At 29.0% G+C, this 18,687-nt stretch overlaps 2 protein-coding genes across 3 annotated transcripts; one reads left to right on the top strand and one right to left on the bottom strand.

The window, feature by feature from the left end:
- Positions 1–10,711: 10,711 nt before the first annotated feature.
- On the bottom strand, positions 10,712–13,568 carry LOC103482884 (alpha-L-fucosidase 1-like). 2 transcript variants are annotated; one of them, XM_051089937.1, is made up of 4 exons: positions 12,864–13,499; positions 11,720–11,959; positions 11,438–11,508; positions 10,712–11,320 (listed from the first exon to the last, which is right to left on the bottom strand). In XM_051089937.1, the coding sequence occupies exons 1-4, from the start codon at positions 13,421–13,423 to the stop codon at positions 10,812–10,814; spliced, it is 1,380 nt and encodes a 459-aa protein (XP_050945894.1). In that variant the 5' UTR covers positions 13,424–13,499; the 3' UTR covers positions 10,712–10,811. The 2 variants fall into 2 exon arrangements, with proteins under 2 accessions (XP_050945894.1, XP_008437472.1); XM_008439250.3 differs by having other exon boundaries at positions 10,712–11,508; positions 12,864–13,568.
- Positions 13,569–18,081: 4,513 nt separating this feature from the next.
- Positions 18,082–18,577, top strand: LOC103482883 (uncharacterized). The gene has a single exon (XM_008439249.3). The coding sequence runs from the start codon at positions 18,263–18,265 to the stop codon at positions 18,425–18,427; it is 165 nt and encodes a 54-aa protein (XP_008437471.1). The 5' UTR covers positions 18,082–18,262; the 3' UTR covers positions 18,428–18,577.
- The last annotated feature ends 110 nt before the right edge of the window (positions 18,578–18,687 follow it).

Raw genomic sequence — 18,687 nt, 5'->3', positions numbered from 1 at the left:
ATATTTTATTGACATTTCCATCGTATGTATATAAAATTGAGATATTGACATATTTTCTTCAAAATCAACAATTTTTTAATAAAATATTACTTGAAAGAAAATTCGTAGAAGCATATAAATGATTCAATGAGTTTAAATGATTCAATGTAAACTCACCATCAACAATTTTTTAACAAGACACCAGAGGAAGAAATCAGGATTAAACTGAATCATTTAGGGTTAGAAGAAGTTTAAATTCTTCGACCGTACCCTTTCGCTCTGTTAGGTAATTCAAGCATTCAAAATGTCTATTTGAATTCTTAAACTTCAAAGAAAAAAGAAAATAAAAAGACTTGTATATCTTTTTTATTTTCCGAAGTTTCATAATGTCTATTTTTTTATACAATTATAATGCCTATTCCTAGTTGTATACACATTTATGTTATTTACGAGTTCGACTTTACAATTTAGATATGTGTACTATATATATTGAAAAAGATACGATGAGTCAGTAGACGTACCTACGCATCTCCATTAGGTGGATATGTGTACTATATATAATCCATCTAACTCTAAAGACTCCCCTACAAATTCTGTATATTTTAATATTGCACTTTAATAGATAAATCGGTCTCTCTTTACCTATAAAAGATAACCAACACACTGTAATTAGCTATTGTCGAGGCAATAATAGTTTGATTGGATTATGTTTAAATTCATGCAATTAATTCGTTATAATTTTACTTCACTCTAGCATAGCATTTACGAACAATTACTTGTGTGGTAAAAAATTAAATATATATATAAGGGAACTTCACTAGTTTTTAAGAGCCAAAAAGAAAACCATATATTATAAACATCACGTCAATCAAAAACATTATTCGATCTAATCTATACATATCTTTTCATAATCGAATTTGATTCTTCATTTAACTTTGCGGCCAACAAAATTCCCTCTTAGCATTACATTGAAACTTGTTATCTTTCACTTTCTCTCTATAGGAAATTGTACTTCAAAATGTTTTCTCTTGGAAAAAAAAAAAGAGGGAGAGTAAGATCGGTTCTTTTCTAGTGATCAAATGGCATATAGTTTCTTTTTCCTTTTAGGTTTTGGGGGGCATTTTCATTACATGTTGATTTCTCCATGATTTGGAACAAATAGTGAGAACATAAAGTGGTACATAAAAAGATATGAAATTAATGGAGGGATGATGCATTATGACAACAACACATGAAAATCAACCTTTGATAGGTATTTCATTTGGTAACTTGATCTCTAATTAGTTTTGACAAACAGTTCTCGACGTGACCTATCTAGGTGGGACTAGCTTCTATTTTTAGGCATATTAATAAGCAAGAAAAAAGAAACATATGAAGATTTCCTTGATAATGACTAGCGAATCGAAAAGAGTCCAACTTGAGAATAAAAGGAAGTTCGTCAATCAATTCAAGAATGAGTAATAACCTTTATGCTAAACCAATCTTTAATTTTGTAGTAATTAACATGCATTATCTCTCTTAATGTTAGGTGGTTGAATCTTAATTTTCATGTCTATAATTGTTGTATTTAAAAAAAAAGAATGAGTAGATTACTATTCTTCTTTAATATTCATTGCTAAACTATATTTTATAATATATTTATATATGCACATATATATATATATATAACAATGTCATTATTGAACACTTTTTAACAATTAGAAAAGTATAGGACACAAAATAAATTAATCTTACAGCAAAAGTGCTTCATAATTAATATGCAAAAGATGACAATGGCGAGGCTAGAGGGAAGCTTCTAACTTAGAGTTATGGTAGTAATAAGACAACCTCAATCCCAATCCATTTAAGAAGGAAGGATTACATCATCCGAATTGAAATATATATTCAGGTGCACCTCTTAATTCTTACTATCTTTCGAGTATATTGTTAAAACAAAAAAAAAATTGAAGAGAAGGGTTATCTTTTTGTCAAAATTAAATGATCTTAGTCATCCAATAATTTAAATGCATTTCTTTCTTTTAAGATAGAGATTTTATCCTTATTTATATAATAATTGTAGAAAATAAAAAGAAAAGAAAATAAAACAAGAAGAAGATTACCCTTTCTAACAGTTATTGCCAAATTATATATATAATAAAGTGATAAAAATATCAAACCATAGCTTTAGACATTTTTAAAGATGTGTATAGATTCTACTTATTAAGCCTTCGACTCGAGGAGAACGCGAGTATTCATATAGAACACAAAATAGAAAATTGAAAAATTTATTAGACACCTTTTAAAGTTTATAAATCAAATACACACAAACTAATTAAAAAGTCGTGGACTAAATTTAGGATACAACTTTGTTAACTTTGTTTACAAAGATAGCCTTTTTAAACATATGATAGCTCTAGAAGCAAGATGGGTGCATATGACACACAACACAAAATCAATAGCTCTAGATTACCAAAAACATTGAGTTTGGTTTAAAGTAAGGTTACTGAGGCAACAAAAAAGAAAATGCCATATTTATCTGATTGATTATATATCCTTAGCCAAAAACTTTTGTACCAAAAAGGGTAAGATAAGAAATTATAATAACTGTCCCAAACACCATATCTCTGTCAGCTTTGAGGGCAAAATCATTGCTTTTCCCCAACTCTTATTTTGAAAGAGACCGAAGAAACCCAAAAACAAAAACCCACACACTTTCCCAATACTCTTTCAAAATTATTTGGTTCATCTTTTTTTGCTTTAATTATTATTATTATTAGATCATTTTTTTTATAAAGAAAAAAAACCCCACAAATTTCACACAAGTACAAAAAAAGATGGAGCAGTGGAAGACAGTGAAATTAAACCCTATTCTCTTTATTTATTAATGAAGAACTTGCTTTAGTTTATTACCCAACCTTCCTAGCAGCTTTTGTGGACTTAAAAGAAAACTTAGCATGTGACCAAATAATTGATATGCAATGAGAAACTAACACCACTATTTTTCATTTTTATAGATTGGTCATATTTGTGCAACACATTAAATGTGTCTCTTTTCTTTTTAATCACATTGGTATATCTTTTATAGGGGGGGGGGGGGGGGGGGGCTTTGTTAGGGGATTTTAATATTAATTATTATTATTATTATTTTGGAATAATATGATTGTTAATTTGGGTTGGTAAAGGTGATAATAATGAGAGAGATATGAAGTTTGTGATGTGAAAAGAACCCATGTTGTAGTGCAAGTTGGGTACAATGATGCCCTAGGTCTTTTTAAGAGCTTGTTTTTTTTTTGGAAAAATAATAGTGGAGCATAATGGGTAATGGACAAATAGTCCTTTTTTTTATTTTTTATTTTATTCTTTTTAGGGTTAGGGTTTTTTTTTTCATCAAGAGAGAATATAGTGTATGTGTATTGTTTTTTTTTTTTTGGGTTAGATTGTAAAAAGATTTGAGAATTTATATTTGAGTTGTTTTTAAATATATAAAAATAAACCAAATATCTATAAATATGGTAAAATATTAAAATTTTTATCAACTATTTATGTTTATCAGGACAGATATATATGTAGTAGTTTATCCAAGTCAATCGTAAATAGATTGTAATATTTTTCTATATTTGTAAATAGTAATATTGTCATGTAAAGTATTTTTTTTATATTTTTAAATATGTAAATTATACTAATTTTTGGAGTTGAATTATTGTAAATGATAAAACTGCTAAAAATATTTATAAAATATAGCAAAATTTCATATTCTTATCGATAATAGATATCGATAGACACTAAAAATACCCCATTTTTTAATTGGTTTCAAAAGCATTATATTGTTGAGTAATAACTTTGTCCTTATAAAATACCAAATAAACATGAATAAAATTAGAGTAAAACATCGAAACTCTTTAATCACCAATTATATATTAATTGAAACTACCTATGTAGAGTTTTTGTATTCTTTAAGAAAAAAAAAAAAAAAAGCTATGATCAATTTCGTATGATTATTTTTAAGTTTTTAAACTAAAAGGGATGTTAAGTTCATTGGCTAATTTATTGCTTTATATCATTAACGATTTGAGAAGAGATAATTTTCAAGTTTTTTATACATTTAAAATATAACTTTTTTTTTTTAATTTAAATTGATTTTCTATGTGTTTATAAATATTCTTTTACACAAAAAACACTAATTTAAACACTTAAAAAAGTTGTTCTCTATGTATTCTTATTATTATTTACTTAGAATAGAATAGAGATTAGATTAAATTATACCCTCAAATTTATGGAGGAAAATGTTTAAATCTTATTTATTTAAATTCTAAAAAACATACTTTTTTTTTATATAAAAAATTAGGAGCATATTATTAAATTTTTTATTACATTATCTAAGTATTTAAAAACAAATTATGCAGATACAATTGATCGTACAATTTTTTAAAAATATTATACTAAGATATTAAAGTTTATACGATTAACAAATTGGTAAAATATTAAATATATTACACTTTTTCATTAACTTTGTACTAAAAAAAAAATACATAAAACGCTTCAACTCCTTTTATCTAAATTCCAAAAAATACATTTTTTAAAAAAAATTAAAAATTTACATTGAAACTCTATGAAACTATAATTTTGTTATATACGTATTTTAAAATGGAAGAAATGTGATCATAAATTCATATTGCCACACAAAAAATTAGATAATGTAGTTCAAAGATTTTTCTAACAAAGATATTAGAAGATGCATCGAAATATCTTAACTAGCTTTAAGTTATGATATTGATCTATGAGTTATGATATTGATCTATTCCATTTTTTTAACGAAATATGAAGGGTAAAAGAATCGAGAAGTACATTGGAGTTTTTATTCCAAAAAGATATCAGAGGTACAGAGGGACCAAGAAGTGTATAAAAGCATCTATTCCATTTTCAACGTTCGTAGCTGAATTTTCACCTGTATGTTTATGTTTTTTTTCTTCTCCTCAATAATAATAGTATAATTGATTTACACATTAATACCTCTTTGGTATGAGTTACATTCACCTACAATACTTTTGTTGTACTTCTTTTACAAGAAATAGGAGGAACAAAAATTTCAGATATATCTCAACTAGATTGACACAAACGGTATATCATTTTTTTTTCTTTAGAAAGATGAATGTTCAAAAGATCTATCAAAATATCTCAATTATATTGGCAAATGAAAAAGAGGAATCAGTAAACACACAGAAGATTATATTTATTTCTTCTTTCTTCTTCCTCGTCGATAATCTCTTTCTCGAATAAAGATACATGAAATTAAACTTGTACAATTAATCAATACTAGGGTATTAAATATCAGTTGGTTGGTGATATATCTATTTCTTCTTCTAAAAGATATGCTTTTGTTGGGAGTTGTTTGATTAACACTTTATAAAATTTAGAAATCCACTGGATACAAAAAGTGATAGTTTTGTGTTCTCATCCTAACACCAGTTCTATCTCAGTATACTAATTATATTTTAAAAATTTAGAATATTTATCGAACGCTCATTAAACATGAAATCGAAAGTTCGTGAATTTGGACACATGGTTAAAAGTGTAAAAGGTAAAACACATAGAGTACTTCATACTAACTACATTATTTTCTTTTTTTTTTGAAATTTTAAAAACTAAACTTGTGATTTAACTCAAGACGGATATTTTCATAAACTTTAATATGGTATATGGGTAAGACTAAACTTGTTTATATGGTTTGAAATACTCTTTACATTTATTGTGAATAATGTGTGGATGGGGAAGTGTATATGGCGTGCTCCTTTAGCCACCAAACAATACTATATTCATTCACATTCACATTGCCAAAATTAATTAATGTCAACTAGTTTAACTTAATGCATACACCACTCAGCTGAGGGTACCCCAAATAATTCACAAACCCTTTTATTTCTTCTTCTTCTTCATCATGATCTCTTTCTCAAATGAAGATACATGAAATGAAACTCATACAATTAATCGGTACTAGGGTATTAAATATCGATTAGTTGGGGATGTTTCTATTGATATATTTATACTTTTATAAGTTTGATGTTTATGTGAAAAATGAATCGACATTTTCATTATATTGTAAAAAGAATTCATTTTTCTATACCATTTTTGGATTTGTACACGTGTCATGTATCCTTATGCAATGTTTAGGGAGGGATTCATAAAGAGAACTCGTGAATAAATTATGAAATATTAACTCATTTGAATATAACATAAATAAATAATTGTAATTTTTTTTAGAAAATATAAATAATAATTATCTTGACTTATTTAAAAATTGCACATTATATATTTAAATGTTTTTATTTTTCTAAGTTCATATAACATCCTATAACATCGAAATCTTTTTGATGTTTGAAACATCTAACAATGTTTTTGTAAAATTGAGATCGACGCCGACATTTTAAATCTTGATCAACATTTGAAAGATACAAACAATTTTTCTTTTAAATTTTCAAATTTTAGGCCAAAAGTTCAAAGCTTTTTTTTTAATTACTAATTATTTTTTAGTTTTTGAAAGTTAAGCTTATAAACGCTCCATTATCACCTTTATATTTATTGTTTTGTTATCTACTTACAACTGAACTTCTCAAAAAATCAAACCAAATTCTAATAAAAAAACAAGTAGTTTCTTATTTTAGATGAAAACCCCATTTATTGAAACTGGACATAAATTTTGAAAACCAAGATCTAAGTTATTTTCACACACAATGATGGAATTTACATATGTTTTTGAGGTTTAAGGTACGATTGAGAATGTTAAAGATGTGTCAACCTAATTAAGATATTCAGGTGTAGAAGCTACACGATCTTTCTAACGAGTGGTTTCTTGTTAAAAACACACGATAACTAAGTTTCACATATATTAGAATTGTTCAAATAAAACTAAAGATCGAACGTATTTAAATCAAAGCAAATCTAAATCAACTACATGTATTGTAGCATAGCAGGTATGCTGTGTTAGCAACAAAAATAAGGTATATGTGTGTGGAATATCCAATGTATTGTACTGAAAAAAGGGGGAGGGTATTTAATGGCCACACAAATCAATAAATCAATAACAAACCACTGACATATCTTAACTTGGGGTTTTAAAATATCTTCTTTTTTCTTGTTTGGAGTTTTGTAAGCAGTAATAAAGAAATTGAAGGGAAAGGCAATTGGTTTGGATGGACCACTCCTTCACATTTACATCTCTTTTTAGCTCTCTTTTTTTTCCCTTCACACCAAACACAAGAAAGAGATGAGAGAAATGGTAAAAGAATTTTGTCATACACACACACATATATATATTGTTTATCAGTTTGATTCTGTTATTGTATAGAGTACGACTTCTTCATGGCAGAAATCTAAGAGAGGGGAAGAGATCAACAACAAACAAAAACACCCAACAAAACAAAACCCTTTTGGATCCCTAGGTTTGGACAACTCGTTGTCTCTATTTCTACGATGGTATGATATTATTTTTTTATATCTTATTAATTCGTAGAATTTTACTAAATGGAAAAAAAATGTCATTTTAGTTTTTGATTTTAAAACTTAGGGAATAAATAAAAATTAAACTTCAAAGTAAAAGCTTAGTATTTTGAAACCTAATGAATAAATAAAATTTTTAATCATAACTTTAAGGAGAGAGAACATTAGGTGTCAACATTCCTATTCTATTCAATACAATTTAAAATCTGTACCATATTTAACAAAATAATTTGGATTTAGTACATCAATTTGTAAAATCTCCATGAAACAACAAAACTGTTTCACCATTGATAATTTATGGTGTTGTGACAAAGACAGAATCGATAAGCAAAAAATAAAAAAATGTGAACAGTAAAGAACAACATAAAGATTGAACAAACAATTTTATTATTAGAAAGAAATATCCTATAATACATATACAAAGATGTCGATGGGATTAAAAGGTAATTTTAATTTACATATAACATCCCTCTAAACTCTAGGCTAAAAATCGTAAACAACATTAGAAGCTTACACAAATAGCAACTTCAAAACATTCCAACATATGACAAGCAAGACCCTTGGATTATTCAAGGCATTCTAACATATGAATTTGACATTAACAAAGGGAGGAGGTGAATAGACATTTCCATCATAGATCGTAAAAAATAAGCAACCACAAAAAGTTTGAACATCTTAATTAAAAAGCATAAAATATGCCTTATGTACGAACCATTAACATCGATATGTTAGCGATAGTTTCATCTACATTTTCATAAAATTGAGACTTCGACATCATCATGTTATTGTCTTTAGTCAACCATGTACAAGACTGTGTTGGCATCTCCAACTAAAGAGAATCAAAGTATGAAAAGAAAGAAAAAATGGTGGTGTAGGGGTCTAGGGAAGTATATAGGAAAGCTAGGGTAGGGAAGAAGTGGAGAAGGGGGGGCTTGGTTTGGTTTTTATGTTTGAGACAGTGCATTTAACAATGACAGTGCAAAGCGTGGCAGCCGATCCCATAAATCAATAATTATGATTCAATATATATAATGCAAATCTATATATATATATATATAAAGCTTCATATGAAAGTGACCTATCATCTTCCTCCCATATCCATCACCAAAAAAAAGGAAAAACCCTAATTTTTCCAAACAATGGAAACTTTTTTTATTAAAAATTTGAAAAATTTTCTTGGTTTTGTTTAAAGCTGGGAGCAGCAAAGTTCTGTTCTGACCCATTTGAAAAAAAGGGGTTATTAATTAATGCTTTGATGAAGAACTCGATCAAATATTTCTTTTGGTACTGTTAATTTAATTTTTGTGTGTTATATATCCCAAAACTCCCCTTTCCTTTTTGGTCACTGTCCCTTCAAAGTTGGGGCACCCCCTTCTTCAAAAATGATGAAAATGGACCATTTTACTTCTAGGGTTTGGACCATTTATTATTATTATTCTATGGTCTATGTTTTATTCATACCCCTTTTGATTTTTTTTTTCTTTCTAATTTTTAAACCCCTTTTATAATGACACTATGCTATTTCCAATCTTAATTCATTACTCTTTTCTATCTCTCTTTTTGTGTTTGTTTGTTCTTTTTTTCTAATGAAGAACACTGGTTTGTTATGAACTCTTCAACTTCCCCTTCATTTTTGGTACTTCTCAATGACTTCCAAAATCTTGCTTTTACAAACTTGCTTCTTTAATTTATATATATATACACTGTAGTTTGTTTGAGGCTTTCAAGACAACTTTTAATTTCCATTCTTTTTGTCCAATTTTATTGGGGAGAGATCATGAGAGCATTTCGATGAAGGCTTGTGACTCTGGTTTTATTTTTCTTTTTTGAGTAATATGCAGTTTATATCGTAGTTTAGATACAATTTCAAAATAGTTAACTGACTAATAATTAGTTTTCAATTAAATGGTTGTTTGCATTGTAATACTCTAGAACAGATACGACTAATGACTTCTAAAGTTAGAATAGTTGAACAGTCATGTCACGAAGTTGGCTTTCCTAATACTTAAAAGTAGTGTTTGTTGGTCTCAAAATGATGAATCAAATAGATACTACATATCTTCAAAAGGCATGAGGATTGAAAGGTCTCATGCATATGTTAGAAAGATGGTGAGACATAAAAATCTTAATACGAAATGGTGAATTACTCCCCTCATTTTCTTCTTTGGTTTTGAAATGAGACCTCGTGAAAATTCTTAACTACTTATCTTTACGTTATTTCACACTACAAATAAGATTTTACCGAATAAACCCTAATGCCAATTAAATGAAAAACTATAATACATAGAATTTGGTTAGGTCAAGAAAATGACTACATTTATAAAATATATTTAAAGGTTAATATTTTTCAAGATATGTTCGACTTCTACGTAAACCTACTCTTAAAAAAAATTAGAGAAAGATATCATAGGAAGTGTGGGTTAGTAGTTGCATTGAAAAATATCAACTTGAGTTGGTATACTTGTAGTACCATCATCGTATATTTCAATCTCAAATTTTATAAATCATGAATTGAGTAGCAAGGGAATCTCAAAAGATCACAAAAGAAGCAAATACAAAGTTGAAATCAAGTAGGGCCAGAGAGAAAGCCCCAAACGAAGATCAAGAAGACATTAGTGAATAATATTACATAAAAAAAAAATAGCTAAATTAACGAAAGTTCCAATGGTATTGTACTTTAATCTATAAAGAATTTTGATTGATGTGACCAACAAACAACGATATTGAGGAGTTAAAAAGATGTATCCATTATCAAACAAGACATTACATTTTGGCCAACTCAAACATAGTTCAAGGAATAAGTTACAAAATTTAGAGCAAAAAGAAAAATATGTTTATCAGAAAGAGTGTTATAATTGTAAGCAAACAATTAAATATGTCAAAAATAATAATAATGGATTATTCTATTGAGCGATTCTCTTGTACTTGATCAATCGTTCGAAGTGTTGGATAATAGATTCATGTCATTCCAACCGTGGATAATATGATATTGGTTAATGATTAATAACTTGTGTGTATGGCATTTAGTGAATTAATATAAATTCAAAGAGACACAAACATCATCCGTGAGGAACTCAAAACTTTCAACAAAATTTCTCAATAATTTGAAGGGAAAAAAACTTCCACCAATTTACTAAACACAAACAATATGTCATGCAAGTTTATGATCATCAAACAATGATAACATATACTAAGAGGGAAGGAATTCAAAAAAAGAAAACTAAGTCCTCTCCTCTGACATAAACTGTACAAAAATACAAAAGAAAAGGAAAACAATATCTCCTTTTTTTATTTAACTATGTAATAATTTGTGTTTTAATTAATCAAATAGGGACCCCCAGCCCCCTCCCCCATATCCTTTAATTTGTAGGTACTGATGAAAGCCGAGTTGGGTTCCAAAAAGGGTCCAAATGAAGACCCAAAGAAGAAATCAAAGGAACACCCTTAAACTCAATAAACCTAACCTTCAAAGCATACCCACAAACCACACCACTCTTAATCCTATACAATCTCTTATACCCAATACTCCTACTCTCCCTCTCATCCACAATCCTCTTCCCATCCAAATAAATCTCATGCCGTCCGATCCTCTGACCAAGCCCTATAGCCTCTTGAATCCTCACCACATTGAATCTCAACCGTTCATTCCCTTGACTTCTGATCTCAATCCAATGGTCATCAACATCTTCCTTAGGGGCCCAATAAGTCCATAAGTGATCATCGTCGATTACATTTTGAGGCCCAAACTCTTGTCCCCTTTGGGAACTTGCTTTTATAGAGCAATTTTGAGCTAAATTTGTGGTGAAGATTCTGTCAATGGTGTTCTTGAATTGTTTGAGAATTTGGGCATCTTTTTGTGGGATTAAGCCTGTGGAATTTGGAGGGACGTTTATGAGAAGAACACAGTTTCTTCCAACAGAGTTGTAGTAGATTTTAAGGAGGTGTTTTAAGGTTTTTGGTGACTGTGTTTTGTGCCAAAACCAACCTTCTCTTATGGATACATCACATTCTGGTGGTACCCAATCTCTTCCTTTTGGATCTCCTTTGTTTAAATACCTGCATGAATATAAAGATTACAAATATTATTTAACCTATAAGAAACAACTCTAAAAGAAAATAAAAGAGATAATATGAAGATATAGTATTGCCAAAACTTAGTTGGTAGGTACAGATTTATATCAATATACCTACTTTATAGTTTTTAAGACAAAAGGGATTGAAAGAGAGAGTAGAAAATATGAAAATAAAGCATTGGAAAAACACATACTGCGTAATGCCTTCTGCTCCGATGGCGAGCGAAGTTCGGTTGATCGTCGACCAGCACGAGGTTCCTGCAAAACCTTTCTCGTTCCCGACCCATCGAACGTCAGGTCCAGCATCGGAAAATATGTTGATGGAGCTTTGCAACTCCTTAACCATTGCAAACCAATCTGAGAAATAATATGACATGTTTGGAGCATTTTGGCCTTTGGCTCCATCAAACCAAATCTCCTTCACATTTCCATATCTAAAATGGGATCCACGAAATCAAATTGTAATATAAAATAATATGAATAAACAATGATTGAATTTACCATTTATACCATAATTCTCCAATATAATTATATAAAAAAAATTAACCTAAAACATGCTCATATATTAATATATAATTAATAGTTTATACTCATAAACTTTAATAACTAGAACTAATTTTACGGTTTTATGAATCTTTGTTAAACAAATAATTTAAACCATTGTGAAAACTAAAATTCAATGTCTGAATTGCTACCCAAACACACTTGAAAACATCACTATTTAATTTTTATTCACTAACTTCTTCTTAAATCCAAAATTTGAAAAAGTTGGTTTTACTTTGTGGTAATTATATGAATTAAATAGAAATAAGATGAACTAAAATATATAGATCAAAATAAAGACAATTTGAGAATCAAAACTAAAATACAGTATAAGGGAAAAAAAAAAAAAAAAAAAGAAGAGAATTAGAATTAAACTATAGGAATTAAAATAGAGACGAAATGAGAATCACAATCGAACTTATAATCAAGATTTAAAAACTAGTAATATTGTTTGTTGTATTCACAAGAAACAAAATAACTTCAAAATTAGGCAAACAAATTTGGTACGTGGCACCAAGTCATTGGACGAAAGAGATTGAGTAGAACTACAAAAAATATGGACGTCACACTCTCTTTCTTCCCACTGTAGTTTCCCTTCACAAATACATTTCTTAAAAATATAGAAAGATTCTTAGTTTTTATGAAAATGGACAAAATGTTGATTTCATATCTTTTAAAAGTTATTTAAAAATTTTAAAAGTAGATCTAAGATTCGGACTGAATTTTTATAGAGTTTAATGAAAATGTTGAAATGCATATGTTTGGAAGAAAATTAAAATGGTGGATTAGTCTTACTTTTTGAGAAGCTCTTGTAACTGAGCCAAGTAGTACTCATTATAAGGCAAATCATGGCTATATCTCCGATCATGTCGATCCCACGGCGACAAATACAGTCCCACGTCGATCCTTTGGGCGGTAGCGGCGGTAACAAACTCCTCAACGACGTCGCCTTGGCCATTCTTCCAAGGGCTGCGGGAAACAGAGTGTGTAGTGTATTTAGAAGGCCAGAGGCAGAAGCCATCATGGTGCTTAGCAGTGAGAATCATAAGAGAAATTCCAGCAGCGGCGGCGGTGGCAGCCCACTGGGTGGCGTCGAGAGCAGTGGGGTTGAAGATGGCGGGGGACTCGGCGCCGGTGCCCCATTCGGAGTCGGTGAAAGTGTTGGGACCGAAGTGAAGGAACATGATTACTTCTCTCTGTTGCCATTTCAACTGGGAGAATGAAGGGAGTGGGAGGATTGGCAATGGCGGTGGGGTTGAGACCTCGAGTAGTTTCGGAGAAGAGAAATGGAGGAGATGAAGGAATGTGAGGAAGAAGATGGAGGAAAAATGGTGACCCATTATTATTTTCGCCATCGATGAAATTGTGAAGCTTGTTAGTGTGTTGTAAGAACACAAAGGAAAGTGACAGAGAAATGGTGGGGTTGTGGGGAAAAGATTCTTTTTGAGATATGAACAAAATGATCAAAACAGACATTTTTACAAATCCTAGAGGTTAAAAGTTTGAAATGATTCCTCAATTCATTTGACTGTTACTTGATCGATATGAAATGATTATGGTGTGACACATTTGTTTGGTTCAATCCAAATTCTGTTTATGTTTTCAAATTTATTTAATTCAGAAAATGTGTTCATCAAACAATTTTAATTCTAATTTTTTAAATCGTTTTCAAACTATGTGATCCTAACAACAAATTTTAAAAGCAATATTTTTTATGTTTTCATTCTATACCAAATTTGAATTTCAAATTTTAAAATATAAAATTATATTAAATAAAGATAATAAAAATATAAACTCAGTTCAATTTTTTACTTAATTATTATAAGATATATTAAATTTCAAATTTATTATTTCTATAGTTTCGATAATCCTAAAAATTAGTCCATATATTTTTTTTTAATTTAGAATTTAATTCATATGTATGTCAAACTATTTATAAAAATCTGACCAATATGAATGATAAATTAGTGTTCATTTGGATGGTAAGATTAAAGATACAAAATTTTATTATAATTTTTGTAAATTTAAAAAGTTCCCCATAAATGTACTTAATATTTTGTTGGTAATGGTGTATGTAATTGAACTTGTGATTTATGGCTGGCCTACCTCTCTTTCTTTTAATCTAATTCTTCCTTTTCAACCAATTAATTTTTCTTTGCCGTCACCTCCATTTTTGGCAATTGTTGTCGATGTTTTCCTTCCTCTCATATCATCATACATAATCATTTTACATCTATAAGAGTGAAGCACCACCATAACAATGCATCACTGCATTCTAAGAATGAATTTAAGAAAGTTTGAGAGTGAAGAAAAAGGAAGAACAACCCTTGTTGACATTTGCAAGAGGGGGAGAGGTGAATGTTAAATGAAGACTATATCTTAGTAATAATATATTAATTACATTCCAATTCCCCAAGCCAATGCTCAGCTTGAAAATTGAAATAATATTCATATTGTTATCGTTGTTATCATCATCTTGAAGAAAGCAAAGGGTGAGAGTGAAATGAATTCTTTATTTGATTTTGTTTGAATTTGGAGAGCTTGAGAATTGTGGTACAGCGATGGAAGATGTGACACTCAGTCACGGGGTTGGATTGTTATGGTTTTCACTCTATTGAGGATCCCACCATCTTATCAAACCAACTCTTTTTAACCCTATTTTCTCATTTATATATTAAGTTTTGGTGTAGAGTTAGTAACATAAAAATTTTCCATAATTATGTATACATCAGTAATGCTCAATATCGAAGTTGAGTTATTCAAAATATTCACTAAAAAGTACGTTATAGAAAAGACAAAAACATAACAAATTCATAAACCAACAAATCACTAAACAAACTAAAATTTGTTCATGACATCGTTTTCGAGTCATGTTGTCAAAAAAAAACATCATCATGTGGTATAGTATTTTATGGCATGCGTGATAGAGTTACTATTTAATGTTTTATAATAACATCTGATAAATATAAAGTTGATTTTTTCTTTTGTTTCATATATATATAAATTTTTCAAAGCGTATTTATAAGACACAATAAGTTAAAAACTTTTATAGTAACTATCTTACATTTTCTTAAGTGGAAGGAGCTATCGGAGACGAAATGAAATGAAGTTGTTGACATATTATATCTTTTTTGTTTAACGTTAAGAAATCAAATAGCTAAAAAGGTGAAGAAGGTTAGTGGCCTAAATTTGTAACTCAATTATTTTATTTATTAAATAATTTCATATAAATAACTATAGGTTTGTTTTGATTGTTTCTATAATAAGAGATGCTGATAATTATCTTCCAAAAAAATCCTATAAATTAAAATCAATCACTTATTGTGGCCAAATTGAAAGGTCATAATTTTAGTAATTAACAGTAAAGAGAACTAACCCTAACCAAGAGAGAAAAATGCTCAAATCGAATGAAACTATATGGGCTTAAGATTGGGGAAACCAACCTCTCTAATATTGAGGCTCATGGTGGGCTTTGGCTTTGGATCATTCTACTATGATTTTAGAACCAAACTTAGATCAACTTCATATCATATGTTTACTTTTTCTAAAAAAATGTCATCAACTTATTTTAATGTCTTATTGTTTTTTTTTTCTTTTTATTATATTAAAAAAAATTCAATAATTTTGCGATTTAAAATAATTTATCTATATTTTTTTCATTAATGATCTAGTTTAAAAATTTTTGGATAACTTTGTTTTGCCTTTTTCTTTGTGGATAAAATTATGAGGGAAGAAAATGTGACAATCCATATTTTGATCCAGTTTTCTATAGAAATTTGAAAGAACCCAAAATATTAAAGATGTAGTAAAAATAAGTTTGATAAAGTTGGATGAAAATGGATGAAACTAGTACTGAAAAAGTTAATCATGTTTTCTACTCTCACTTCTTCTAATGTTTACCCATGGCTTAATTCATTGGTCATTATCAACGATTACTACTGTTAAGCTTTAGAAGCCAACTGGAAACAACAATTAGGGCTCCAACAACTACTTCCGATGAGAGGTTCGACAATAAACTGAAATGATCACAATTCTTACACAGCTAACTTCAATGATAATTTTGGACTTTAGCGACCACACTCCTCCGATTACAAACCCTAGTGACTAACTTCAACAACTACCTTCATTCAACCAACTCTAAGGCACCGACAACCATCTACGATTACAATCGCTTGTGAAGATCCCTGTGATGAACATCTTTTCATAACCAACTCTAGGGTCTAACAACTACCTCTCATGCATGACAATCTTCGACGATAAGCTTTAAACCACCTTCGTGGATCCAACTTTATATTAAAGTCATTAATGTGATTATCATGGTGTAAATATGGTTACATTGTATAAACTTTTTTCCCCAAAGGTGTAAGAACTTGAATTAAAGGGAAGAAAAGGGGTTTTGAAATTAATTATTTAAAAAGAAGATGTAGAAAGCATGTTATTTATATAAGTTATAAGTTAAAAAAAAAAAAAGGTTCACATTTCAAAGTTCAATTTGATAGTGATCATGATTTGAGCTTATAGCCATTATCTTTCATAATGATCATAAAATGACTTAAACACTAATTAGTTTCAAACTACCAACTTTCAAAATGATTATAAGTGTCTTATACACTAGAGTTAGGCAAAAGGGAGAAAAAAGTTTTAATCTTAGTCAAATGTTATTTCACACCAATTTTTCACCAATAATCATATGGATTAAAGAAATGTGCATGAAGCATGGTCAAATTATATATGAGACAAACTTCAATAAATTAAATTAAAACATTGAAGAAACACAAAGATTGATATAATTAAAATTTTAAAGATAGAAACTAACTATATCCCAATTTTAATATAATTCAACAAATATAATAAATTATATTCAATAAAAAAAAAGGTAAAATATCTCAATTTTAGATATAATAAAATAAATCGAAATATTCACTACATGTAATTAAAAAATATCTCTTTCTATTTCATTGATTAATATTTTGTCCAACCTTTTTAAAAAGAAATTCGTTTAAAATAACTTCTCATCCTCACAAATCAATGTCCAAAAACAGTAGTATTGTAAACAAAAACTAAACATGTGATGTTATCTAAATAAAATAGATAGATTAGGAAGGTTTAGTAGATAAGGATGTGAAATTTCCACATCTCTCTATCTTCTTTTCTTTTTTAATTTGAATTTTGGACTGCCAATTGTAATATTTTCTTTTAAGGAAATAAATAATTACAATAAAGCCAAAATAAAGTAAAAATTAAAGGAGAAAATTAAAGAAGAAGAAGAAGAAGAAGAAGAAGAAGAAGAAGAATCTAGAACACACGCGCAGGCGATCTGAAGAAACTATGGTCGCCCACGTGGCACATGACACCGCACACTGAATTGTTTACCCTTTTCCTCACTATGTTGCCACGGCGGCATTCGGGATTGGCCTTCCCCATTAATTCTTCCTCTTATTATAACTTATTTATTTATTCTTTTTAGGTGTTTAATTTAATAACTTCAAGATCTGGTCAACTCAACTCTATTTGTATTATTATAAGTTGGTTTTCATATATTTTATTAACAACATAAAATCTAAATTAAAAGAATTCAGGTAAAAAAAAAAAAAAGAGAGAGAGAGAGAGATTTTTTTTTTAATTTAAATTTAATATTTTAAGGTTGTTTGGTAATAACTAATAATTAATTTTCTTTGGATTATGGCTATTTCTTAACATGTTTAGTACTTCGAATTTAAAGCAATTTTTTTTTTTAGTTTTATAAAATGTTTGGTAAAATAGTAATGAAAACCAAATAGTCAATAAATAATGACTTAATATTTAGTAGATTTTGTGAAATTTCTCATTGCCAATTTGGATTATTTATCTCTATATTTATTGATTTATTTATTTTATTGTAATGTTTGGATATCCAAAGTGGTGATTACAAATAAATATTAATAAGTACCATTTTTGAAATGGGTGAATAGTTACCGGATGATATCTAAAACCAGCCGCTGTTTTTGTCGTCTATAAATATTCTTATAAATTACCCAAAAATAAAACAAAAGAAAATCATATCCTCAATCCTCAATCCTCAATCCTCACTACTCCAAAGCTCCATCAAATCAATCATTCTACAAAGAACGCATAAAGAAATCAAGACGCGAAAAGAAAAAAAAAAGGAGAAAGAACCTTCATCGTTTCAATTGCTTTTTCCCTTGACGTCGGAGATGATGCTCGTATCGGTACTGGCAGAGATTCTTGAGGAATACACGGTGGTGCTCTCGGACGTGCTGCGGCAGCTCTTTTACTCCGCCCCATTTCCCCGCCGTGTTCGATTTCTCATCCTTCATAATCTCCCTTTCGCCGATCGCCCAACCGCTCTATCGGCTTAATTAATTAGCCCCCATTTTTGTAATTTGTATGATAAATTTTTTTCTTTTTGTTTTTGTTGTTGTTGTTCTACTTTCGGTTTGATCTTTTGTTTATGGAACGATCTGGATTGTTCGTTTTATGGGAATTGTATTGTTGTTTGAGATTTTGGATCTCTGTTTTCCTCTGTTTTGGATCGGTGACTCAGGACATTTCATCGGCGGATTTTATTCTTCAATTTTTTTAAAGGGATAGAATTGATAAATATGAATATTAATTTATG

The sequence above is a fragment of the Cucumis melo genome, chromosome 9, assembly GCF_025177605.1.
Source record: "Cucumis melo cultivar AY chromosome 9, USDA_Cmelo_AY_1.0, whole genome shotgun sequence".
In the NCBI taxonomy this organism is placed as follows: domain Eukaryota; kingdom Viridiplantae; phylum Streptophyta; class Magnoliopsida; order Cucurbitales; family Cucurbitaceae; genus Cucumis; species Cucumis melo.
The sequence above is the reverse complement of the archived record's forward strand: the minus strand, read 5'-3'. Positions and strand labels throughout refer to the sequence as shown.

Excerpts from the sequence above, each read along its gene's own strand:
- LOC103482883 (XM_008439249.3), top strand. The coding sequence starts at position 18,263 with ATGATGCTCGTATCGGTACTGGCAGAGATTCTTGAGGAATACACGGTG.
- LOC103482884 (XM_008439250.3), bottom strand. The coding sequence starts at position 13,423 with ATGGCGAAAATAATAATGGGTCACCATTTTTCCTCCATCTTCTTCCTC. Across the intron at positions 11,960-12,863 it reads TTACAAGAGCTTCTCAAAAA|ATATGGAAATGTGAAGGAGA; the intron begins GTAAGACTAATC and ends ATCCCATTTTAG. Across the intron at positions 11,509-11,719 it reads GGAGCAGAAGGCATTACGCA|GTATTTAAACAAAGGAGATC; the intron begins GTATGTGTTTTT and ends ATATTCATGCAG.